General features: G+C 33.2%; 3 protein-coding genes across 3 annotated transcripts; 2 read left to right on the plus strand and 1 right to left on the minus strand.

The window, feature by feature from the left end:
- The first annotated feature begins 90 nt into the window (after positions 1–90).
- Positions 91–16,553, plus strand: LOC136271443 (uncharacterized). The gene is made up of 24 exons (XM_066071489.1): positions 91–130; positions 264–494; positions 801–934; positions 1,049–1,242; positions 1,357–1,487; positions 1,705–1,818; positions 2,110–2,250; positions 2,483–2,660; positions 2,993–3,092; positions 3,329–3,486; positions 3,734–4,011; positions 4,109–4,240; positions 4,354–4,449; positions 4,624–4,833; positions 5,133–5,364; positions 5,888–5,978; positions 7,571–7,655; positions 7,893–8,063; positions 8,652–8,813; positions 12,257–12,292; positions 12,570–12,698; positions 13,364–13,390; positions 15,451–15,679; positions 15,957–16,553. The coding sequence occupies exons 1-24, from the start codon at positions 91–93 to the stop codon at positions 16,234–16,236; spliced, it is 3,579 nt and encodes a 1,192-aa protein (XP_065927561.1). The 3' UTR covers positions 16,237–16,553.
- A 2,066-nt stretch (positions 16,554–18,619) lies between these two features.
- LOC105335332 (protein Flattop homolog) lies at positions 18,620–22,130 on the minus strand. Its single transcript, XM_011439155.4, has 5 exons — positions 21,970–22,130; positions 21,572–21,634; positions 20,933–21,068; positions 20,348–20,457; positions 18,620–19,961 (listed from the first exon to the last, which is right to left on the minus strand). Exons 1-5 carry the CDS (start codon positions 21,994–21,996, stop codon positions 19,566–19,568), a joined length of 732 nt encoding a protein of 243 aa, XP_011437457.3. The 5' UTR covers positions 21,997–22,130; the 3' UTR covers positions 18,620–19,565.
- A 145-nt stretch (positions 22,131–22,275) lies between these two features.
- On the plus strand, positions 22,276–25,584 carry LOC105335331 (BOS complex subunit TMEM147). The gene is made up of 6 exons (XM_034446493.2): positions 22,276–22,410; positions 22,857–22,992; positions 23,380–23,516; positions 23,997–24,081; positions 24,413–24,534; positions 25,249–25,584. The coding sequence occupies exons 1-6, from the start codon at positions 22,334–22,336 to the stop codon at positions 25,382–25,384; spliced, it is 693 nt and encodes a 230-aa protein (XP_034302384.1). The 5' UTR covers positions 22,276–22,333; the 3' UTR covers positions 25,385–25,584.
- The last annotated feature ends 190 nt before the right edge of the window (positions 25,585–25,774 follow it).

Below are 25,774 nucleotides of genomic sequence, written 5' to 3' on the forward strand. Positions count from 1 at the left end.
TATATTGAGATTCAGGCTTAGTAAGTCATCTTGTCAATGTATTTAAGTTAGATATTTTTAAAGTCATATAAAGCATGGAGATGATACAATATGTTTGTTTTAGAAGACCTTCTTAAACTTATTAGATACAGTCTGTTTGAGTGCCAGCTACAATTTAAAACTTGAAATTATAGCAATTTTGACTTAAGTTAAATTATCTGTTTATCCAATATGATTCAAGATAAAACTGCACTCTAGTTATGACATATCAATGTTTTAACCAGATGAGACTCGGTGTGAGTTTGTCAACTACTGCTCCACTAATCTGTGTGATAATGGCGGCCAATGTGTTCCTCAGTATGGCGGCTACATCTGTGCTTGTCTCCCTGGTTACGGAGGACCAACATGTCAGTTTGACATCAATGAATGTGCCAGTAGTCCTTGTCTGAATGGAGGCCAGTGTCTGAATCAGCTCAACAACTACCAGTGTAACTGTCCTGTACCTGGAACTGGAGGTGCAGAATTCTTGTCCTTTCTTTGCATTTAAATAATTTAGTAGTGAATAAGCTGAAGAAAATTTATGTGCAGTTACTCTTACACATTCACATTCAATCAAAGCTGCCACATTTATTGTTAATTTTATCTTAAAGTCAAAATTTACAATTGAAATTTTTCTCTTTTAAAATATATACATGTATTGCATTAAAAAAATACTGGCCCACTGAATTATTATTTTAACAGAAAATATTGGCCTGAGAAACAAAAGATTTATCTTTTGGCCAGAAAAGCTGTCACTGTATTATCTTTTGATTTAATCATAGGTATGAATTGTGAGGACATTAAAGATGACTGTTCCCCCAATCCTTGTAATGTCAGTCATTCTGATCGGTGTGTGGATCTGTTGAATGACTACTACTGTCAGTGCCATGCAGGATACAGAGGGAAGAACTGTGATGTAAGTCTGAGAGAGAGAGAGAGAGAGAGAGAGAGAGAGAGAGAGAGAGCATTTCTTTAAATTTTTTTTATCTGTTGGATGTCAATACATTGACATTTGTTTAATTTTCTGTAGTTAGGAGATGTTGATTGCCAGAGTTTTCCATGCCTTCATGGGGGCACCTGTCAGCCCTCAGGTAACTCATTTACCTGTACTTGTAAGTCGGGCTGGGAAGGAGACAGGTGTGAACGTGCAGTGGACAAGTGCTCGTCCTCACCTTGTCAGAATGGGGGACAGTGTGTCAACACCATAGATCAGCATATTTGTTTGTAAGTTATTTAGCAATGTAATTATTTAAAGTCCCATAAATTGTTTACCTGAAGAGTAATTCAACCTATCTTAGGATGTGTGTACCAGGAATCTTACCTTTTTGAACATTTTAGATGCAGAAGTGGTAACCTTGGAGACAACTGTGAGATGACCTATGACCTCTGTAGATTAGCCAATCCCTGTGTAGGTCCAGGAAGCAACTGCTCTGTGACCAATGGGGCTACTCAGTGTCAATGTCCACAAGGTAATAGGTCATAATAAATCTTGCATAATAAAGCTTTGCCATTCTGTTAGAAAGTAACTAAAAGGTTAACATTCAATTGAATGAATTACAGATCTTTATCCCCTGTCTGTACCTACATGTATGATTTAATATAACTAGATGTGAATTTGAGGTGTTAGATATTTGCTGTAGGTGAGACACTTATGCTTCAATTTTTTTGTTGTATGCAAAATCAAAGGTTTTGCTGGATCTGGTTGCCATATTCCTCTGAAATCCTGTGAAAATACTACCTGTCAAAATGGAGGGTCCTGTCAGATTTCCAATGGAACAGTCCAATGCACCTGTGTTCCAGGTAACTCTTAACCACTGTCAAAGAAATGAGAATTGTGTAATATGGTAACTTTTAATAAATATCAGATTATCTTAAATAGAATTAAGTTTTGCAAAGTATGCACAAGTTTGCAACAACGTTTCTTTGCTTTAAATTGAGCTCTTTCATTAGAAAATGTTAAAGAATAGTAGTTTTGTGTGTTTGAATTTTAAAATTGAGACTGCAGGGGAAGAAAGAATCAAATACATGTAGTACATGTAGTTTAGCTATTGTAATCTACTGTAACATCATGTACGTACCCATCTACTTCAGGGTACACAGGGTCCCAGTGTGAGGCGGACATTGATGAGTGTGTCTCAGCGATCTGTCCAGCCAACTCCCAGTGTGTGGACGGTGTCAACTCTTTCTCCTGTGTGTGTCTAGAGGGCAAGATCGGAGAATTTTGTGACAAAGGTTGGGGACAGTAACTTCAAGTCATAGTTGCGTGAAATCTTTCTTTATGTTGTATTATTTATCCAAATTATGGAAAGCTCACATGTAATATTATTAGGGGTCCATGTAGTATGCTGAAGTATGGTTTTCTTATTGTTTCTTTACAGATTTTTTTTTGGCATCTGTTCAATTTGGTCATGGATAAACAACCACAATACAAAAATCTCTGTTGAATATAACATTTTCTTTCTAGATGTAAGATACACCTTTGACATGGTCATTGAATCAAACATTGCCTGTAGCTCTAGAGATGAAGTGAGACCAGTGTCTGCTCTGTTCCCTCTGGGTACCTCCCAGTTCTCTGTCTCCCTCTGGCTGCGATTCACAGACAGAGCCAGGCCTGGGCCTATCATTTCCTTGTACACCCTCCGGTATGACCACATGACTTCTTATATTATGGAACCTCGAATGTTTGTTTTCCATACTTTTGTCCCCAGATTTTGTTCAATTTTATGTCTCTAAATCTAAATGTAACACAAAGACATCATTGAAGACAAAGTCTGTTAAAAGGAGATTGCATTGAGCTGATGTACATGCACTAAATGTTGTATAAATCATTGAGCTTGAAAAACATAGAATTTTTTAAAATGTGATCATTCTGATCTTTATTATGAGAAATAAGATGACCATACTAGTATCAAGTTAAGAGTTTTACCTTTTAGTCTTATCTATAGAGTTTTTTTTCTGATATTTGTATATGTAGGGATAAAAGTTCTGTCCCTGTGGAGTTACTGGAGATAAGGTTCAGTGGAACAGCCATCACCATTGGATCCACTGCAGTGTACCTCTCCCATGGTTCTAAGGTATACCTGTATATACCTTTAATATCATCATCATCTCTCATTATAGTGTTTTAAATATGACTATCATCTCTTTTAGAGTCCACATTTATAAAAAACTGTATCAAATCTTGTATTACTTATTATTTATTATTTGATTTTTTTGGGGGGTGGGCGAGGGGTATAAATTTTGAAGACACTATGACAGTTTTGGCATTAATGTCATCAATGAAACATCCTTTACTTTCTTGCTTTACCAGAATATAATGGATGGACTTTGGCATCATGTTGCTGTGACCTGGACTGCTCTAGATGCTACAGATCCTGCCTTTCCAAAGGGGGTAGTGACCCTTTTCATTGATAACCAGGTTGTAGCAAAGCAAGAGGATTTTGCAACAGGAATGCAACTTCCGCCATTGTAAGTTCTTTCTGTGACTCCCTTTCCCTTTTCTTTTGCCATCAGCTCGTCTTTTTCGTTTCTCCTTCTCTTTCTGCTTGAAATTTACATCCTTAACAAAAATAAAGAGTCATCTTTCTTACTGAAACTAAAAAACCGACGCATCCACGAAATTACATCCCCATGAATAAGCAAAAATTCCCACAATCCACGAAAATTGGCCCCCATGAATTTAATTGACTCTACAGTACTCATTCTCTGTTATTAGGGGTTGGTTGATAGTTGGAGGAAGATATGACCAATCCAGCAACACCATCTACAGAGGAAATGCTTTCATTGGTCGATTGAGTCAAATACATCTGACAAAGTCGGACCTTAGGACAGAGATACCAAATCTCTATAACAACATAAGCTATGTACCCAGTCAGCTGATTCACAAGCCAATCACAGATATTCTGGAAAATAGACGAGTGTTTGTGGACTACCAGAGCCAGTTACTTGGTTCAGTTTGCAGAACGATTAATAACTGTGCCCAGGAGTTTGATGGTATGCATGTTGTTTTTTGTCACTCTTTGCTTACTTTTACAGTAATTAACAAGATTGAAGATTGGCTTCAGTGAATAGATTGTGCCTGTATTTCCAGCTTCTCGCTACCTGTCTGCTAGGCACTGTCCTGATGATCAGCTGACTGTCACTGATCGGGCGGCTCCACCCACCTGGATAGAAGCTGCTTATACGAACACTACACAGGTCAAATACACGCAACGTTCTGGAGGTTTAGTCATTTTACTTTTAATTCATTTTATTCAACTTAAGATTTATCAAAATGATACCTATATAGAGACTTTAATAGATAAATATTAGATAAATATGTTTTCTTGATGATAGAAAAGAGGTTACCATGGGGGTTCTATGAAATTTCTTCGGCTGGATTTGATGCCAGTGGAAATGCTGCAGTGTGCTCCTTTGTGCTGTATAATCGCAGTAAGATTTCCAGGTTTTTCATAGCTCATATTTCAATATAGTTCCAATATAGTTAAGAGACATTCACAAATTGTGACTCTTTTGAGAAAGAAATTTTGGCAATGATAACTTAAAAAAAATACATTTTTATTCTGTTGGCTATTGAAGCTTTTACCATGTCTTTTTTTATTATAGGAGCTGCATGCAGGCATATTTTCCCCAGTGCTCCATTTAAGGGAGATAAATCTTGCACCTTGCTGAGTAAGGGAGAGAGGTGTTCTACAATGTGTTCACTGTCCGACCACACAATCAGCCGACCTGGACCCAAGTACTACAGCTGTGGGATGTACAATCTGTATGACTCACCCAGCCGACTTCATCCTTTTGTTCTGCCCCCATGTGCAGGTATGTAAATGTGTCATATACTCCGACGTTGACCAAAATAAAAAGTTTGACGAAAAATTTGGAGTAATTTAATTATAAGGAAGTTGTTTATTCTCTATCAGTCAAAATAAGTGGGTTATAACCAATAATAGAAATATTTGCTCCTTCAAAGAAAAATGAAAGTCATAAAAAAGGATGAATATACATGTATATGATGCAAAATATATGAAGGAGTATTTGTATTGTTTGTTACAATAAAACTATTATTTGTGAATTGTATGTGATTAAAATATATTATTTCTTTTTTACATACCTTTTAGCTTTCACAAGCAGACTGGTGGACATGACTATGAAGGTGGAGCTATTGTTGACAGAACCATGTGACCAGGCTCGCGACTATGTGACATCACTGGCTAGGTCCCGCCTCTCTACGATTAGTGTACTGTGGGGGCAGGGACTGTGCGGTCAGAGTGCATGTTCCAATGTCAGTGTCATCTGTCCGTCAAATCCAGCAGGTGCCCCCTCCCTCACAGCTGTCTTCTCCTCCATCAGGTTAGAAGACACAGCCCAATTTATTATCAATTTATGTCCATGGAAGCTCTATTTTTAAAAAAGCTATTTTTGATTTCACATTTTGTTAAATGTTTGCAAAATTAAAATTGCAAAATTTTGCAGTGTATTCTTCTGTGTTTATTCAAAATTTTATTTTTAGGATAAATTTTAAGACCTAGAGGTTGGGGACTTGAAAGCAATAATAATAATGTATTCATAGTCAAGGAATATGTTAAGTTTTGAATAATGAACATGCTGTATGACTCCAGTGTATATACATATGGTAAATAGATGAAGCAACGCAAAGGAAAAAAACATTTCAGTGGACTCGAGGATCATTGCCATTGTTAGACTTAATTGATCTCCTTACGAAGAAGAACAAAAAAATATTAAAAAAATGCTAAAATATAAAAAGGCAAAATATTTGGATTTTTGGTTCATTAAGAAATAGTTTATAACTTAACAAATCATACCTTAAAATGTTAGGTAGATCTGATGGTCAATCAATAATGTTTCTTTGTAGTGAATATCTTACAAACGATCAGTCACAAACTTCCCATGTGAGAGAGGTTCTAATGACGGAGTTAGCAGACAAGCACACTTTTGACTTTCAGGTACTGTTTATTGACAAGTTTGTAAATTTCAAAAAGTGGCACATTTAACAGAGACATAAATAACAGAGATTGGCAACTGATTCAAATCTCGCAGTTCCTATTGTAAAGTATTCCCAGTTTAAATCAGTAGATCTTTCTAATAAACAATTACATCAAAATATAAAAAGCTAAAACCTATTACCAAAACATTCAAAATATTATACTTTCATGTTGAGTTAATGTCTTATAAACAATATTAAAAGAGGAGTTTTAGGAGGCAATTGGCTACCAGTTGTCTGAGATTTCGCTGACGTTTTATAGCTGGCCAATATATTTTCTATATATTAATCTTATTTTTCAATTTTTTGTTTCAAAAATGTCTAAAACTAATGCACATTTTTCATAAAAACAATATTTTTGGTTTAATATCATTATCTCAGTTTACTAATATGTAGTTCTCAAAGTAAGGTTGGTCCCATAACATTTTTCAGCAACAAAACACGCTAATGGCGGAATTGCCAATCTCTTTTACTTATGTCTCTGGTATTATTAAAGCTATACACGCTATAATTTACGTCAATTTTGAATGACAGTGAAAACGCATGTGTTTGTCTACTTATAAAAGTTATCCTTAATCTGTAAATTACAATGGTGAATTCCATCTCGTTACAAAGATACAGATTTTTAATTGTTTATTTTCCTGCCAGGAAAATATACCTTTTCATGAATATTGATGAAGGAAGAGCGAAACCGACCTCATTGCGCATGTCCCCGGAGATCTAGGTGGTCGTTATTGTTTGCCTAATTAAATATCCAACTTGATTTTTAATATGCATAACAGTAGTTAATTTGAAATACATACATGTATAATGAGTAAAATACGTTTGTCATTCACGATTCCCTTACTTCTGCATTAACACTTATAGGATCTATAAATAGTACATAGGGGAAAAACACAGGTCTACGTCATTTTTTTAAAGGAAGTATTCATATCTACTCACAGGCTTGTATTTTTTTCTTTTGTTTGTACTCGTATATCGGACAAATTTATGCTTTACTGAAAATATCCTTTCCTTTGTGATACTATCACAATTATGAAGATGTTGACCCTTCACCAATTGTGGTATGATAGACTAAATTTACTGTCGATATCACGTGATAGATTGATATTCACAAGGAGGCATTACTTTCGGATTCTTTCCTGGCAGGAAAATAAATATTTTTTATTGTTTAATATTTGATATATTTGTTACGTGATCGAATTGAGCATTATAAATAACAGCATAAAGGTAACTTTTATTGGTAATCAAACACATACATTTTCCCCTTTATTCAAAATTGACGCAAATTATAGCGTGTATAGCTTTAACAATCCAGTTCACTGAAGAGAAAATGTGAGAATAAATTTTGTTTTATTTATAAAGAGTGTAGTTTACTGTTATTTTGAAAGTGAATCTGTTTCATATTTTGTTATAGCAATCTGATTAAAATCAGCTGTTCTGATATGCTACCGCTCTCAAACAGTAGCGTATCAGAACAGCTGATTTTAATCAGATTGTTGTTATAGTTGTTAGATAGGTGCATATTTTTATGCTGTTTTATTGTTGTTGTAGACTTCCAGCCCTATCTTGTCTTCCATACAGTTTGGTATTGTGTCAGTCTGTCCTAGAGGTCAGCAGCTCGTGGGAAGTCTCTGTGGTATGTCTAATTTTGCTTTAGGAATAAACAAGATTTGTTATTTCATTTCAAAAAAATTTGAGTAGGACAGTTTTCATACTTTATATAGTCCAGATTTACCACATTATCTTTTTAAAGATGAAGTATAACGGCATTGTGTATTGATTAATGTGTATCCAACCTTAGATTTTAAATTGTAAAGTTTCCCCCTCTCTCATGTTTTAAAATTTTAACAGTTATAATTGGTTCTTTTTCCAGTGCTCTGCAGTGTGGGTACCTTCTATAACACCACCTCTAGACAGTGTCAGCTTTGTCCTGTGGGGCAGTACCAAGACAGGGAGGGTCAGTTCTCCTGTAAATCCTGTCCCTCCTCCCCACAAGCAACCACTACCTATCAGCCAGGGGCGCAGAGCATCTTCAGTTGTAAAGGTGTGTGTGTATGGAAATTAAAGAAGAGTAGAATGGCTGTTGTTAATCTGTATCAATTAAATAAACTGATTTTAAAATGGTATGAATTGCATGTACCGGTAGATTAAATTCACTCTAACTTGGTGTCTACAGCTTTGGTCAAACTCTGCTGCATTGAAAAGGGGAATAACTCTGTTTGCCAAGTTTCATGATTAGAATATCTTATTCAAAAACTTACCGGCGAGTCAAGCGGAGAGAACAAGGAGGTTATGAAATGAATTCAAATATAATGTACCGCTATCTGAAATTTTACTGAGCCTCAAATTATTTATGAGAACAAAACCAATTTTTCAAAAATAGGAAAGTTTTAACGACTTAATTGCTACCATTTAGAAAATATTTGAAATAAAGAATTGCCTTAGATATTGGCTACATTTGATTTATTTTAAGAATGACAAGATATTTACCAGCCGGGTTTTGACCCCCCCCCCCCCCCCCCCCAAAAAAAAAAAAAAAGAAGAAAAAAAGAAAAAATCTTTCTTAAATCCTTAATTTCTTTAAAACAATTTTAAAATCATTTCCTTATTTTGGCATTGATTTTAATTATAGAATCCTGTGTCTCTGGCTCTTATTACAACCTCACCACTGGTTTCTGTCAGCAATGTCCCCTGGGATACTTCCAAGAGAACTCTGGGAACTTCCATTGCTCTCCTTGCAATGTGGACAAAAGCACGGCATATACTGGGTCAAAGCAACGGTCTTCCTGTGTTGGTATGTACATGTATATTGGTATATGATCTATGAAAACCCATGAATAACATAGATATTGAAAGAGTCCTTAATAAGCAAATTTTTATTTACTCACATATGCATCATTTTTTATGCTTAAAGGGTAAAAACCTTTTCTTCTGCCCCAACAGTCACATTGTCAGTTTTGAATTGAAAATAGACTCCTCTTAAAACAGTCAAAAAGCATTCCTTGTTAATTCAAAAGGGGGTGGGAATCGTCTACCATTGTGATTGAGCAAAAATAACCACCTTACATTGGCTGAACTGATTATTTTTTCTGGGTATTTTCAAACAGTTTATGTTAATTTAGTTATATTATATACTTTAGAGCATATGTATAAATAAAGTTATTATTCATTATATCCGAAAAAGGAAAAATGACTGTATCAATACTCTGAAATAATCAAGTCTGACACCCAGTGACTTTTGATTTTATTTGATTTTAATGACAGTACATCACCACATGGTGATTTCAACCCATTGTGTTTATATTGTCAAATATTGGTGTATATCTCTGTATCTCAATGGATATAGCATGGACACGCAGATCCAAAGTTCAAATACAGCAGGGACCTTTGTTTTTGTGAATAGCGATTAATTTATATAAATTGATTCCCCCCCCCCCCCCCCCAAACTGAACCATTTCTTTTGTCAGTTTCAATTTGAATACTACATACCTACATGTACCTAGTCCTTGTTACACCCGTTGGCACATAGGGCAAGGACTAGGGATTTCCATTCTTCTCTGTTATTGGCTATCCTTTCCGCTTCTCCCCAAGTAAGGTCCATGTCCTTAAGTTCAATTTAAATGCATACTAGAATTCCATATTTAAGGAATATAGAAGTTTTTTGTTTGTATCCGAAACTTCTCCAAAAGGTGTGGAGGACTCTTAATATGACACTGATTTCTTCTGAATTCTTTGTCATATATACACATGTATAAGCCAATGGCTGGACATCTAGAATCTTTTTTTGTTCGGATGGCCTAACTCACAGCTGGTAATGACATTAATATCAGTTGGCAATTAGGAGATGTCACTTTCATAGTAAAAGTTTTTTCAAGTTTATTGATCATTACCTGATCAAGAAATGCCAAGCTGATGACATTTAAGCAAATATAATTGAAACTTAATGGTTGAATGATAAACTACAGACTATCAACCAATAGTCAACCTGACTGACCATTGACCCAATCATGCATCTACTTGATGAAGCAATTGGATTACAAATGAAATATAATGAAATTTTCATTGGATACTTGAAAGAATTTGGGCTAGATGGTTAATTACAGTCTCCATATAGCCACCCCCCCCCCATATTAGTGCATGGTATACTTTGATCAATCCTTGTAAATAAAACATGTTTTAAAAATTGTTGAGATTTGATAGTCGATCAATACATGCATGCTTTCTTGCTAATGATGAAGGTAGTTTGCTTTATAAATTCTTTATCATTACTGTCAATATAAAAAAAAATATTGTAAGTAATTCGATCCGCAAAGAAGACCTCCTCCCCCAAAAAACCAAAACAACAACCCCCCCCCCCCCCAAAAATGAGAAGTATTAAAATTGGAAAAAATTCAAATCCAACATCTATTAAAACCATAGTTGATCGAGAGCTGTAGACAAACATTAAAGAAACTTGAAACCAGTTTGCCGAGTCCGCTGAATCTATAAGTCTTGATGAACAAAAGCTTTTTTTATTTAAACAAAAATAACTTTGAAATACCAACATCCTCACAATACAGAAATTGTTCCCAGTGTGGCCAATGATCAATAAACAGATTACCTTTAATAATTACCCGAGAACAATCCAAGCATAGCTGTAGTGTGGTCAATGAAGTGTAACCGGTTGACATGTTTAATCATGCTTGATTTGCTTAACAGCAATGTTTGGGTCTCCTGTGTGCTATTGTTAACTCTCAAGGCTGGCATAGTGAGGGAAATAGCATGCATTACAGTGATATGTGTTGCTAATTTGCCAGTGAAATTGATAAAAGAGACATTTAATATTCTGTGGGTTTATTCTCAGTGACTGTAAGTGTATACTTAGTATTGCATTTTGAAATATCTGAATGAAATATTAATCTTCATTATGGGATTAGGATAATTAATGGCTGCATGTTATAAGCTCTATGATTGTCAAAATATTTCATAGAGGAAGTGAAAATAGGTGATGTCTATATTAAACATTGACATCGGGACACAGCACTGTATTTTGCGTGAGGTTGTGTTGACACAATTGCCATGGTAATGTAATATTGATTGAGTGCTGTGGTCCTTGGAGATGGATGTTGGACAGCATGTTTTTCATGAATCCTGTCACATTTACCTATTGGCAATGATTAATATCAATATGATGGTGGTAACATATAAAAAATTTTATTGATTTTTTTTTGGAGAATGTTCATTGTAAAGTATACTATCGAATTGGAATGAATGAAAGGATGTCTCTTAAAATTTAAAGGGATGAGATCCATTTAATGACATTATAGGTATAATATCAAACTTTTGACATATTTTTCTACAACTTTGTCAGTTGATAAATCAGGTTTGACAATTGCGAGATAACATATTACGTAAATTTGCATAAATCGAAAGCTTAGAACTGATAGTTATTTAGGGAATCAATAAATTTTTTGATAGACAATTTAAAGAACTTGATACTTGAACTGCACCAAGCTCTGTCAAAAAATAGTTGCCAAGTTAAAATAAAAGAGCAGTAATTATGCTCAGAACTAGATTGAGAATTGACCATTTACTTATATATTTTTATAAATTTGTTATTGTATTTAACACATACCAATTGTAAACACATTCTTTTTTCACATACAAATGTGTTATTATATATTAAAGATTATTTATTTCAAGACTTCTGGGTTTGGGTTTTGATGAGAAAAATAATTCAGTTTATGACATGCATTTAAAATCCCTTGATTTTCCCCCTCCCCCATTCCATTTAACATATCTAGTCTCTGAGCTGGAGGTTTTGTATTCCAATTTGTGTGTATTATAGCTATATAAGTCTATAGAGTCTGTAGGGAGAATAGATCTTGTTAAATCTCCAAAGAATGGATGGCTCTAGTAAATAAAATTACAGGTTACTCTGGCATTGACGTTATGAAATGTTGATGCATGCATGACTACCAGGGCTACCCATTATGCATACAATATCAAAAAGAGATTGTGTTTGTATGACGTATGAGGAAGGGGGGGGGGGTGTACAATTATACATGGGGGAAGAGGGTAAGGTACACTTGTAAACTCACTTTCAGTGTTTTGATCTTGATGTGAAAATACAAGCATAAGATATTACTCTTTCTATGTAATATGCAGGATAGAATTGCATTTACAATACCCATGTATTTATTTAGTTAAAACACATATTAATTTTAATGTTTAATGAACACTTTTCTTTCCCCCCAGCATATTCCTTGGCTGTAACCACTGCAGAAACACCAAGTGAGTGTACCAATATAAAATCAACACTTGTTTAAAAAATTCATTTAAAAAGCTACTGGATCAATTTTTGCAAATAAGTTTTCATGGTCGATTCAAAAGATAAATGGTATTTTGATACATGTTTTGGAATTAACAAAATACATTTATTAAAAAAAAACAAATTAACTCTTCATAAGTGAAGAAAAATTTAATTATTTTATTTTTGATTGATGAATTATTTTATTATGTATGCTTGTAAACCAAACTTGAGAGTAATTTTGAAGTGTTAACTTTCTAGATGTAGGAAAGAGCACCAATATGGAGGATGAAGGGTTTTCCACTGCTGTAGCCATCTCCATTGTCATCGGAATCATCATCTTCATCCTAGCTGTTGTTTTACTAGTTCTTTTCTTTTGCAAAGAGAGAGGTAAAAAGTTTTCCTTTTTTCAACTTTCTAGAAGTTTTATTTTTTTATTTGATTTTTTTAAATTTGAACAATCCATTTATCATACCATGCTGAAAAATTTCAATTAAGAAAGTAGACATTCCAAGAAGTGGACAAACCAGTCTATTGTGACAATATTATTGTATAACCCTCAGTCATTAGAATCATCATCTTTATCCTTGCTGTTGATTTACTTGTTCTTTTATTTTGGAAAGAAAAGGGTATCATATATGAAAATTGTTTAGAAAGTAGAAATAAATAAATGGACAAAAATGTACAGTGTCTTGTCATACACTGACTAAGTTTTAAAATTTTTTTATTCATTTTTAAAAAAACTTTAAACATATGATTTAAAATCAAAAGTAAATTTACTATTGTGTTCATTTGTTGTACAGCACATCTTGCATTAAAACATTGAAAATCATATACTTCATAACATTATGGAATAATGCTCTCACCACTTTACCACCAAGTCATCGAACATCCAAATTCATTAATGATAAACATTACATTAATAAAACACTGTGTTTTTGCAACATATATTAATAAAGTACAACAGATAGTCCACTTGTTGAGGAGTGGATTGCATTATTTATCCATTAGAGTTTTATTTGAGTTTTTATTTTGATTACTTTTCATTATTTTAGTCTCTAGATTATTATGTTCATTGTCAGGTAAATTTGGTAGCAATTAGAGGATAAATGTAGAATGAAACAGAATAATTTCCTTCTTTTTGTTGACTTTCGTTCCACTGACTATTTATTAGTGATCTTTTTCCAATGTGTTTTAGTGAATCTATAAAGTCTTAAGAGTCTTTTTTTAGTGTCCTTAATCTTTCTTATATTTCATACAAGCATTTTTTATGACGGACACATAGCATGTTGTGTATAACGCTATACATTCCCTGAATAGGGAAAGTACTGGTAGATCATTTCTAAAGCAAGTTTTAGTAGACTTTCATGTAGATTTATTTGCACCACTCTGAATCCCATATACATAAAGCACACAAAAAATTAAATCTCTAATTCAAACACTGCTGAGTCTATGTCCATATTTGTATTGTGCTGGCTAGTGATGGAAAACAAATTCAACTTGAAAGTTAAGACTGAAGCAATCTATCATTTTATGACCGTATATTTCAGTTGAATAAAAAATTTGTATATTTTTTAAAAGGTTATTTATGACTTGAAAATTAGGCGTCTAAATTGTTTATTATAAAAGACCAGTCCTTTTGTTCACTTTAATTGATATGACATTGGGTTTTAAAGCCAGATCTGTTAGTGCAAACAGTTGATGCACTAGTCCTTCCACCCCCTAGACATTACTATATTAACAGAACACTTTAGCATATTAGCATTTAACAGATTTTACTAGGCTGTTGTAAATTAACGAGGCCGTGTACAGAACGAGTACGCACGCTTTCGCGCAGCGTTTTATTTGTATTGTGACGTCATCTTTTTGCTTGTTTGACGCCATGGCGTGATAGTTTTATCTGCAGATATTCAGCGAAATTTGTTGAAAATGGCTCGTTTAATGCGTAAAATTAATGTTATATTGTTAAAAAACATAACTGTCTCGAAGTATAAGCTATATTTGGGCTCGGGTTGAAAAAGTGAAGAGGGTTCAGCAGGCCAAACCCTCTGTCATGTTTTCTTAACCCGCCTAAATATAGCTTAATTCATATATTTCAAGACAGTTACCATGTATTTTATATTAATGACCCTTAATATGTGATGTTATATATTTTTTTTATTATTAAAATATGTCTGAAGGCTTTAATAATACTATAAATATCACCTTTTCCGCCTTTGTCAAATAAAAAATAGCCATTATCTGACAAATCTGGGAAATTGGGCATACAAAAATCAACTTTGATAAGACCCCTGGAGCAAACCAGGAGGTAAAAGGTTTTTTTTATTTGACCATTTGATGCCTTTTAGCAATAACTTTAATATATAGAACAGAAAAAGAAATCCCTAGGGCAGAAGTTTAAAAAAATGTGCAAAATTGATACATTTCAAGCGAAATCCCATAGGGTCCTATGTTAAAGATTAACAAACTTTGAGATGACCCCCTAAACAAACGGTGTGGTAAATGTCTTATTTTTTAATCTTAAAATAATAATTATATCAGTAGAAATTCAGATAAAACATTTCATTAAAAAATCTAGGGCAGAACTAATTAGACCCGGCCTCGTTAAGTTACATTTTTGTTGTTAAACTGGCCATAATTTAGTATTTTGCAGGTGTATATAACGGTAGGTTTAATGTAGCTATTTATAATCAGACAGCACAAAGTATCTTATTAGAAATTCTGATAAAAAAAATCTTTTTTCTTAATAGAAAACAATTAATTGATATACTAAATAGGATTGTCATATCAATTCATTTATAATAATGGGTTGCTTGCTGTTCCAATTAAATTCTTCAGTATGTGGCATAATTTGTTTGCAACAGTGCTGCCTCTTGAATCTTTGTGGTTGCACATAGGATATATCAGTCAATCCAAATGTCAGTCAATCCAAATGTTATATTGGAGTGTAATATTTAGTACCAGTACCTACAACAGTTTTGAAAATATGAAAATTGAACAATAATATTTCTGTGCTTGGTTTAATATTCCATCCTCCAAGTCATAGAGAATTTGATTACTTCTTAATTTAGCATTTGAATATGACATTGCAATAAGTCGAAAGGCCTGAGAGTAACTATTTTGATATGATTTATTTTGTCAGTGCCTTGCTTTGGTCAAAATGATGTCATACCTGAAGGCACCACCCCATGGAAGTATGTGAACAGATATGGAGATACCAGCTTGAAGTTTGTGAGTTATAATTTGCAAGACTTGAGGAGACGCAATAGGCGAAAGCGAGTGGAGCGACATCCAGTTCAGTATGGACCTGATGTGGCCCTGGGATACAATACGGAGGACTCCATAAACTTCAGGGACCTACCAGAGACGATGTGAGTTTTATTTTTAGTAGCGTTTAAAACTTACTCCTAGCCTAGCTTATGTCGACCTGCTGATCATGCTATGCATGTGTAGAAAAGAATTGTTTAGTCACAGATATAGTATGAGAGAGAGAGAGAGAGAGAGAGGAGAGAGAGAACCAGTTCTAATAATTAAAATATACAAATTTGTGATAAGAAAAGATTCAAGTATTTGAAGAAATATTGTTTAATTTGTGAACAGTTTTCAATTGTAAAAAAATGTGGATGAAAATCTACCTTAACTTTGTAGAACACCAAGACATCTGCCACCCATCTCACACAATATTGAAGCTGACTATGAGAAGCCTAAAAAGAGGAGGAAAAAGAAGAAGAAGAGTGTGTCAGCTGATGGAGAGCCAAGGCCCCTAAAGCCTCTTAAGGGGTCAGGGTTCAAGTCCTCAGCTCCACCTAGTGAGAGTGGGTCCCACAGACGGGAAAGGGGAGACAATCAATATTTAGATGCTGTGTACACTGAAACACATAATGGGAACATTTTAAAGATAGATTCTGACAATGAAGATTACAGATGAAAGTAATTTAGCTTTAGCAGACTGCGCTTTCAAATTTAACCATATCTGAGTGGAAGATGAGTAGTTAAGTCCTACAGCTAGTGCTGTTCCATTGTCTGTTTAAAGTATGAGAGAATGCATTATCCAAGGGTAACTTCTGTAATACATGTACATGTATTGCATCGCAACGAAATACCAGAAGTAGGTTTTATACTTGTACATGTATACGGATTTCTTATGTAAGTATTAATATTACCATAGAAATTATTTCTGGTCAGCTTTAAGAATTTATATCGCTTGCATGCTATGTTTCATTGTACAATGAATATGTATTTTATTAGAAAAAATTTATGCAAAACTTTCGATTCAAAATCTGTTTTTACATGGATAATCAAAACAGAAACCAATGAATACTGTTTTGTTATTAAGTAGATATGAAGAAGTTCTTACATGCAAGGTACTAAATTGAAAATAAAAGACCTAGTGCCTCTAGGCCTGCCACATTCTATGTTTATTTTGTTTTGGGCTTTAGAAACTTATATGAATAATTCGTTTGGCTCAAGGTATGTTTCAGATTTGATTTTACACAAATCATGAACATACGTACATTTTTGTTAATCTGCATAATTTCATTTTTTTATACACATTTATAAACGGCTTTTGGAATTGGTTTTATTTACCGGATGTTTTACTGTAAAGATGCATAATAAATGATTTTTGTGAAAATTCTCAGTATGAAATGCCAGCTGTGATACTAGTAAACAATTACAAGTAGATGTAGTGCCAAATCTTCATACAATATGTAGGGTGTTTTGTCATATATTAGCTGTTAGTTTGATTTCACTGAACCATGTGGTTTTTTGTTCAGAAAAAAAAATAATGTCTATTTATTTTTGAATATTATATTAAGTATTTTTTTTAAAGTCTTTTTACATGTACTGGATATTTTTCTTCAATATGATCAAGTTTTTTAATATTTTGAAAAATTACTAGTTTGAAAAATATGACAGTCACTCTAATTACCAGGTAAATGGCAGCTTATGTGTGGAAAACGAATACAGCAATTGTGGGTTGTTTTTTTTTTTAGAATATGTGATGCCTGATATATGTTTAATGTGTTAATATTGACAAACAGAAAAAACTAATATTTTTAAAAGCGATACCTGGTAGCATAGATGCTTAACATTAGAATTTTTCAACAAACTTCTGTCATCATTATTAAGTTGCATGTTACTGTGTATATTACTATAATTGTTTGAAAATGATTGTTATGGGTCTTGTAGATATTATGGAAACATAACTCTGATTAAAATTTTTATAATTTTTTCTTCTTTCTTATTTTGGTATATACCCGGAAATTATGATCAAGGCAATCAATTTTTATGTATGGTAAACTATCTGTAATTGCTCACTCTCCTATCAGAAGATTTACATGTTAACTGGTGTGCTCTTGAAATGCACTGTAAGGGAAATAACTCTAGTTTATTATCACTGTTTAAATACTAAAGAATTTATAGATCCTCAAGGTCTTAAAAAATTTTAATTCTTGTATTGTTCCCTTGTGTTTTAAAAAATACATTCTTGATATAATATACTTGGATTTCCCTTATATTTCCTGACTTTAATTATCTAGCTGCTGATGATCATCAAGCATTATGTCTGTACTTTGAACCTGCTGCAGCATACGAATTGAAAATTGCTTATGAACGTCTTCATTTTCTTTTCAGTTGCAAATGGATTTATAAAAGGAACAGTTAATACTATTTTTCTTTGACACATATTTTCTAGAATAGGTCTTCTAAAATAGCTAGGTTCTACAGCGCAGTGCATGAGGTGATCCGTATACCTGCTGAGCTAGGAGTTATATATATATATATCTTGGAAGGTGAAAGAGAGCAATTAAATATATTATACAATTGTGAGTAAATTGAACCAGGATGAAAACAAAATGGTGGTTTGATATCAGTATGTCCAGATATAATGCTATATGATATTATATAAATCTTTAAACATTTTCGGAATTCTATATCATTTCCATGAAAAACTATGCAGCCTTAATTGAAAACTTTTAACAAACTAGCTTGGATTTAAATTAGTGCAATTTTTAATATATCAATTCTTATTCATATTAGCAAAGCAATCAGCAATGAACTTGATTAAGCAAATGATTCTTCCAACCAAAAAATGCTAAATACGATACAGTCAAAGGTAATACATTTGCTGTACTACATATTCGCATTCTCTGCCTCAGCCATGATTTTAGCTGAAATCATTTGGGAACTAAAAGAAGTATTAATAATTTTTTATCATTTGATGTGTGTCTTTGTATCTTGACACTGTAAAAGTTGGTCGCTTCAAAAACATTGATTGAAATCCTCTAATAAATAAAATACCATTAAAACCATTAAAGAATATTATCACTATTTATTTTAATGTTGAATTGAGTGTTTTATAACAATTAATGGTTGACAAATTAAGACATATATAATTGTTACAGTAGAGTACCATCATAATTTATTTACTTAACACTGATGAAAGTAAGTGCTGGATGGGGATATTTGACATATGTATTGTACATACAGGTAAGATTGATTTATAATAAATTGAAGCACTAAACACAGTACACTTCCAAGTAAAAATAAACTTACGGTATATAACTCGACTGATTGACATCAATGCAAACTAGAACTGCATTTATTAGAAGAACAAAAAAACCAAAAAACTTCAGGTTGCTATAAAACAAAGCGTAAAAACAAAATTCACAATTAAAAAACATTCAATGACCTAAAAGTCATTCAAAATAGTACTATATGTATGCAAGAACCTTGAATTTTCTCTCCATATGTACTTCTTTGTAAAAGGAACATAAATTGGGCATTTGCCATAGAGCTACCAGTAATCCTCATTGTTCGAGGATTTTTAATCTGTTAAAAGTATGATGAACTTGGCTTAGATTTAAAATCAAGTGTTTGCATAAAACAACAAATAACACATTTATAGGACTAACAAAGTAATAAACTAGACAAAATACATGCAATGTTTTTTTAACAATATAACCATGGCAACAGCCTAACATCACATATGCTTACATCACAAAATGGTGTATAAATAATATTGAAAATCAATACTTGGTATCAAACAATGGTGCAGAAAACCATGAGAAGGTAAATAAATGCTTTGAAACATAAACAGGCATAAATGTAATACGGTATATAAAATTTTTTACTATGCCACTTGAAAAATGTTCTTATAAAGGTGTCTTCATTTTTAATAGACAATCCAAATATTTTTTCTGTTGTAAGTACTAGATTCTTTTCAATATTAAAAAAAAACCTTTCATTTTTACAGCCTTATGCTGCTACTTTTTCTGGTTCCACAGACTTGGGTGATGGCCAGTTAACAGGGGACCTAGCAGCAGTCAGCTGTTGTAACTCAGGCTCTGGAGACCCAATTTTAGGACTTGCTGATTTTACTCTAGAAGCTGGTCTGGGCCAATCTATTGGTGTTTTTGCCCCTAGGCTGGGGGTCTTGGGTCGGTAGGAGGGGCTCAAGGGGGCGAGTTTAGGGCTAGCTCGAGTGATGGGCTCAGGGTTTTTGGCACCCGACCTAGAGCCATTGACTGCTAAATTGGAGGCAGTGATGGGATCCAGAGGACAGGATGTGATGGGGTCCAGGGGTTTGGGAGGGACACCTTCTAAGCCTTTGTCTGCTTCTCTGTCAGCTTTGATTGGCAGTGGGTCAGGTACCTGTTACGTGATATTAAACCACACCTTTAGTAATGTATTTACATTTTAATTAAGATTAGAAGACAAAATATCTGACACTGTAAGAAGCATCATTAAAGTAAGAGTCTCATGACTAAATATAAGTATTTTGCACCAACTTTTTGAAAATCAATAACAATTAAATAAAAATTTGTTAACTTGCATACTCAGTGGAGATAAGTATACTGACTGCAGCACTCCCATGAAACCATGCAGGCATAAATTTTGATTGGTGCCTACTTTCATTTTAATGTTCAAGCTTTTTTAAATCAGTAACAGCAGTTTGAACAATTTCAGTAAATAGTAGCATTAATTCAGTAAAACCTAGTAATCATGTTATTAACAAATCATGACAGATTTAATCTTACATGGGGCCTTTTTAGTTTTCCTTTGATGATAATATCTCCATCTGTTTTGCATCTCTCCAGTCTGACCTGTGCATGGAATGTCCTGGCTGTGCTGTTCATCATCTTATTACCTATCAATTGAAATATCACATTACCGTACATGTACTTTATAAATGATCATAAGAATAAACCTAGATCTAGCTTTGTGCAGATTTTTAACTGAAAAGCATCCATGCAAGTTATATGATGTACTTAAGAGGGCAAAGTGGTCGCGTTGTTACCATAATTTATATTAATCACCTTTGGAAGGAGAACTTTGTATAAAGATATAGGGAAATAGCTAATATGCTAATTAGTAATTTTTATTTACTACATAATAGTTAATGGCAAAAAACTTCAAATCTAAAATTTTTGGGTCAATCTGATGAGTAATTTGTTCACCATTCAACCTCCTTAAATAAGAAATATATATATTCACTTCTTTAATAAAATGTATCAGTACATGTATGGTTCTAACATTCTATAAATCCAATAAAACCAGTAATTAAAATCTGAACAAGTTCAGTACAGTAGTAGAAAAGAAATGACAAGATCACAAACAGGTACCTGGGATATTTAGAGGCATGTCCCATGTTCCCACAAAGTTTCCCCAGGGAGATTCCCTTGACCTTTTGACTCCTGAAAGGAGATGACCTCTGTTGTTGGCAACAATTTGAGTGAACCCATCAAAAGCCCTTGGTCTCTGTAAAAAAAAAACCCACACAATTTTATGTCAGTTGTTATTGATTAATTCATGTAATTAATTGCAAGGCATAAAATGCTATAAATAAACAACTCCCTCAAAATACTCCCAAAAGCAAATTGTTTCAGCACTTAAATAAAATTGTTATTTAATCCTTAAAGTACTATTCAAGATCACATGATAACGCTTTTACAGTTTATATTTTTGGCAAGAAATAATCTATTACTTCCTGACTATTCTAGAACATTCAAGTAAACAGGTTGAACAAGATCTTTGTGATATACATGTATACATAACAATTACCAGTTTATTGATGTAAAGAACATTGCCATTACGTTTAAATACAGTAAACATGATAAAGTAATAAAAAGTTCCACTTGGTATAAGTTCTTACAATTATTTTGCTTTTTATTCAATGTTTGTAATAATATTTGAAGCAATAAAAATGAATTGATGAATGTAATGACTGCCATTGACTTATTTGCCCTGGTTTTGACACTTACTGGTCGAAATTGTTTTGGAACCTCCCAGTTTTGCAAACGATGTGGATCAAATGCCTGGTCATACTGAAAAGGTACAAACAAGCACTTTTGAACACAATGGATTTATAGCACACAATGTCAATTTGAACTTTGAATGTTAATTTTTTTTAACTGTATAGGCTATTTAAACTTCCAAGTGCCAGCCTGAGCCTAAATTTAAGATATGCAACCCGAAAGAATTTTAAGCACAATTTTAAGTACAATCAAGCAAGAAAAAAGTAACATTTTAACATTTTCACCTGTCAATATATTTTCCATTCAGATGTAATGCAGCAATAAATTAGCCTAGAGAGAATAACTGCACAGTATGTTATATTTCGCTGCAAGAATGGATGACTTTACTGTATCATTTTTCTTACCTGGTTAGCGCTAAAATGTAACGACATCACGATAGATTACACGATAACCAAGGATTGAATTACAGGTGATTATACGCGTTACTTCGTCGATGTGAACAGACTCCTCTTGTTCAGAGCCACTACCATAACAGAGCTGTCAGGTTGCTAAGGATGTCACAGTTCCGCACACATCGTTTATGACCCGAGAATTTCCAAAACATAAAGAAAAAAATATAAACCGATAACTTTAATTCTTTTTGGAACAAGTATTTTGTCTATGATAGATAGAGTGATATTGATAATTTTATTGTACATTTATTCTATAATTAGAAATCTTTTGACTGCGTAACGCTAACTTTCCTTCTACTTCCGGTTGAAAGACACGATGACACTCTTTCACTTCGGAAACTGTGTAGCTTTGGCATATGTCCCATACGCAATCGTTTACAAATGCTCCGGATTGTAAGTAATAATTTGAGCTAAAAAAATATGCCCTTAAAATATTTTTGTTCATTTTGCACATTTATATGAGAACCGACCGGGTGACTAGACCTATTCCGAATTTTCTCACTTGTCGGTACTCTTGTAGTTATTTAAACGCGTAACACCGGTTACCCCGAGTCCCCGACGACTAAACCATACTGCATATATTTTTGATAATATATTTATAATTTGAATGAAATAACTTTAACCAAGAATTAGGTTTCATCAATTCATTTTAGAATGAGTGGACTGGTACATTGATGAATTAAAACAGGCTACTTTATAGAATCTTAAGATATACATAACATGTCAACCTAGAACCGTTTAATGCACTAATAGAACGAGATAGAGGAAATAGTTTCTGTATAGTGCAATCAGATTTGTATCGTTTACATACTACTTTCAAACATGGGATTTTTTGACAGGGCAGAGTACAGTGCTTTTTGGAAATGTGTACAAGCCGGAGCAGCCTATCTATTCACACAGCTGTGTAAAATGCTGGTGTTAGCCACATTTTTCCCGTCAACAGAATTTTCTACTGGAGGAGTTGATGTACTTGGGGTATGTTTGAAATATTGCACATCACTGCATCAGGTGGTTTGATTTGCCCAATTTAATGAATACAGGCAGATCTTCATATGATACCAATACTATAGTCTGTCCCAAAGTAGTTGGTGGAATGCAAATACTGTAAGAATTGCAAAATAAAAGCAAACAGTAATTTACATAATATACATGTATCATGACGTGATGTGTTTTTATTGGAATTTTAACATATTGAATAAGCTTTTATAGTTTAAAAAGCCAAAACAGATAAGTACATTAAATGATATGCATGTAGAATTGTAGATACAATGTATAATGGAATACACACCTATTCATATTATAAGTTACATATCTTATTTAATATTATGTTATTCTAATTACAGTTTTTGTTTTGTGGTTTAGGAATTTCTGAAGTGCACTGTAGACTTGGCAGACCTCGTTGGCATTCACCTGGTGATGTCAAAAATAGCTGGTAAAGGGCAGCTGAAGTTTATGGTGGCAGGGCTGGGATGGGCAACAGCAGAATTACTCATGACCAGGTCAGTTATCAATGCAGTTGTTGACACAAGTAAAAGAGCTGTAATTATTATAAGGTTTAAAAAAATGATCAAGGATTTCTATTTTCTGTATTTCTGTTTTTTGTCTTCGTTTTTTAACAATCGGACTGTACAGGATGGACATTTTTATGCTTTGTAATTAAACATCTTATCTGTTATTTCATTTCATTTATTATATAAAAAAAAATATTTGAGGGTTTGAACATTGAATTCAATGAAATAGATTTATAAATTAAAATAAATCTATCTTATTTAACCCCGTTAAGCAGAGAATCACTGTTAAAGGATAGTAAGGATGACAACTCTTACAAACTAATTGCTGAAGTATTCACATAAACATGATGATATTTATAAGATTATATTAATGTATAACATTTTACATGTTTTAAAGAATTTAATCATACAATAAATAAAGATGTTTCAAATCATGTAATGATAAACATATTCATAACTTTAATATAGGTTCATTCCCCTGTGGGTTGGAGCAAGAGGTGTTGAATTCGACTGGAAATACGTCCAAATGTGCTTTGAATCCAACATCAATTTGGTATGATATTGGAAACCATTGATAAAGCAATTTAAATTAGCTGGAGCCTTTTGAAATAAATTGTTCACACTTACATCCAAACATATATAAATCAAAATTATTTCATAGTTTCCTACCGTGAGTTTTGATTTAGCACACAATAAAATTTGTTTGCACAACTGCAGTGCAGAAGCTATGCCAAAAAAAGTCTTTTCATTCTGTTTTGAGATATAGTGAAAAGTACATGTATTGCCAATATTATGTTGAGCAATATGTATATTTGCCAAACAATACTTTTACGATGAAATCCAGTTTTTTGGTAAGTTCTCCGTTTTTTTTTTTTAACTTCTAGGTACATCACATCACAACAGCCATGTTGGTATGGTTACGTAGCAGACACGACCTTCAGAAGTCCTTCATACCGATTGTTATGACCTTGCTGGCCCTCAGCTGTTACAGACCTCTCATTGTGGAGTAAGTCTTGCAAATATTGCTTGAATATTCTGTTGATTTTTTAAATTGAATTTCAACGATCTATAAACTAGCATTGTATGTGTGTTCTAAAAGTTATTGACAAACTGTGTGGAATATCTCGAATGGTTGATTAAAGTTAACACTGTTCAGGAGAGCGTGGTTATAACTCATAAACCAGATACCCCATGTAAAAAAAATCAATATGTAAAAAAACAATTTTGATAGCTTAACTTTTTTTTGTCAATGATGCATTTATGCAAAGGAAATGCTACATAAAAAAAAAGAAACAGAAGAAAGGAAATGGTTTTTGCCTAGAGCAAACCTTTTACTGAGACTCTGTCCATGATTTTTATATAGGGACAGATTTCTTCTGTTTGTTTTTTGGAAAGATATTTTAACATCAACAATTTGAGTACATATATGAATTGACTTTGCAGAATCCTTTTCTTTGGATATCAATAACTGCATAAAAAAATTAGTAATAGCAGTTAAAAAAAAATCATCTTTATTTGTGACCACTAAATTATAACAGAATTAATTTTTTTGCAACTTAGCAATTGTTAATCTTAAACAAATAGTTTAGAAATTAAAAGACTACGGTAATTTGTAATGAAAAAATTGCAACAATCATGATGTCACAAACCTTGCAAAATTTCATTGCAATTAAGGTGAAGCTGGGTCACAGTATTAATTAAGATTTCTGCTCATTTTCAGGATTCTGATCCACGCGCTGGGACTGGGGTCGTGGACCCTCCTGACTGCCAAGGCTCTGTTCACCACTACGGTCAGTGTGGTGGGCCTCCAGATATTCCTGGGACTCTCTGTACAAACCGCCAACAACCACTACTGATGAACAGCAGCAGCTGCTGAATGGATCTGAGGAGGGAAGCGTCATAGGGGTGATTGAGTTTGTCATTACAATGATGGGAGAGCTATCGGGAACAAACAGAAGATGTGAAAGAGCTTTAGTAATGGTTGATTAGTGGACGGTTTAAGTACTGTGCAATAGTGTATATTTTATTGTGTGTATGTGTTTGAAGGATGTGTTGTTTCTCATAGGAAAAGTTATGTACTTTCACTTCATATGACATAGTCACTTATGTTTAATAAAAAAGGATTTAAGCCTCACAAAATCTAAAGACCATTTACAGTCATTATATTTCTATCTCACTGCAATATTTTATATTTATGTCAGAATACTACTTGAAGTGAGTATGAAAAGCAGTGATTTGTGCATTTA

The sequence above is a fragment of the Magallana gigas genome, chromosome 2 (assembly GCF_963853765.1).
Source record: "Magallana gigas chromosome 2, xbMagGiga1.1, whole genome shotgun sequence".
Taxonomy (NCBI): Eukaryota; Metazoa; Mollusca; class Bivalvia; order Ostreida; family Ostreidae; genus Magallana; species Magallana gigas.

Coding starts and splice junctions, on each gene's coding strand:
- LOC105335332 (XM_011439155.4), bottom strand. CDS start 21,996: ATGTCGTTACATTTTAGCGCTAACCAG. Junction 21,069..21,571: donor TTCCAAAACAATTTCGACCA/GTAAGTGTCAAA, acceptor TTTTTTTTACAG/AGACCAAGGGCTTTTGATGG. Junction 19,962..20,347: donor GAAAACTAAAAAGGCCCCAT/GTAAGATTAAAT, acceptor ATCACGTAACAG/GTACCTGACCCACTGCCAAT.
- LOC136271443 (XM_066071489.1), top strand. CDS start 91: ATGTTTGTTTTAGAAGACCTTCTTAAACTTATTAGATACA. Junction 4,450..4,623: donor CTTTGTGCTGTATAATCGCA/GTAAGATTTCCA, acceptor TTTTTATTATAG/GAGCTGCATGCAGGCATATT. Junction 15,680..15,956: donor AGGGACCTACCAGAGACGAT/GTGAGTTTTATT, acceptor TTAACTTTGTAG/AACACCAAGACATCTGCCAC.
- LOC105335331 (XM_034446493.2), top strand. CDS start 22,334: ATGACACTCTTTCACTTCGGAAACTGTGTAGCTTTGGCATATGTCCCA. Junction 22,411..22,856: donor GTTTACAAATGCTCCGGATT/GTAAGTAATAAT, acceptor ATTTTTTGACAG/GGCAGAGTACAGTGCTTTTT. Junction 24,535..25,248: donor TACAGACCTCTCATTGTGGA/GTAAGTCTTGCA, acceptor GCTCATTTTCAG/GATTCTGATCCACGCGCTGG.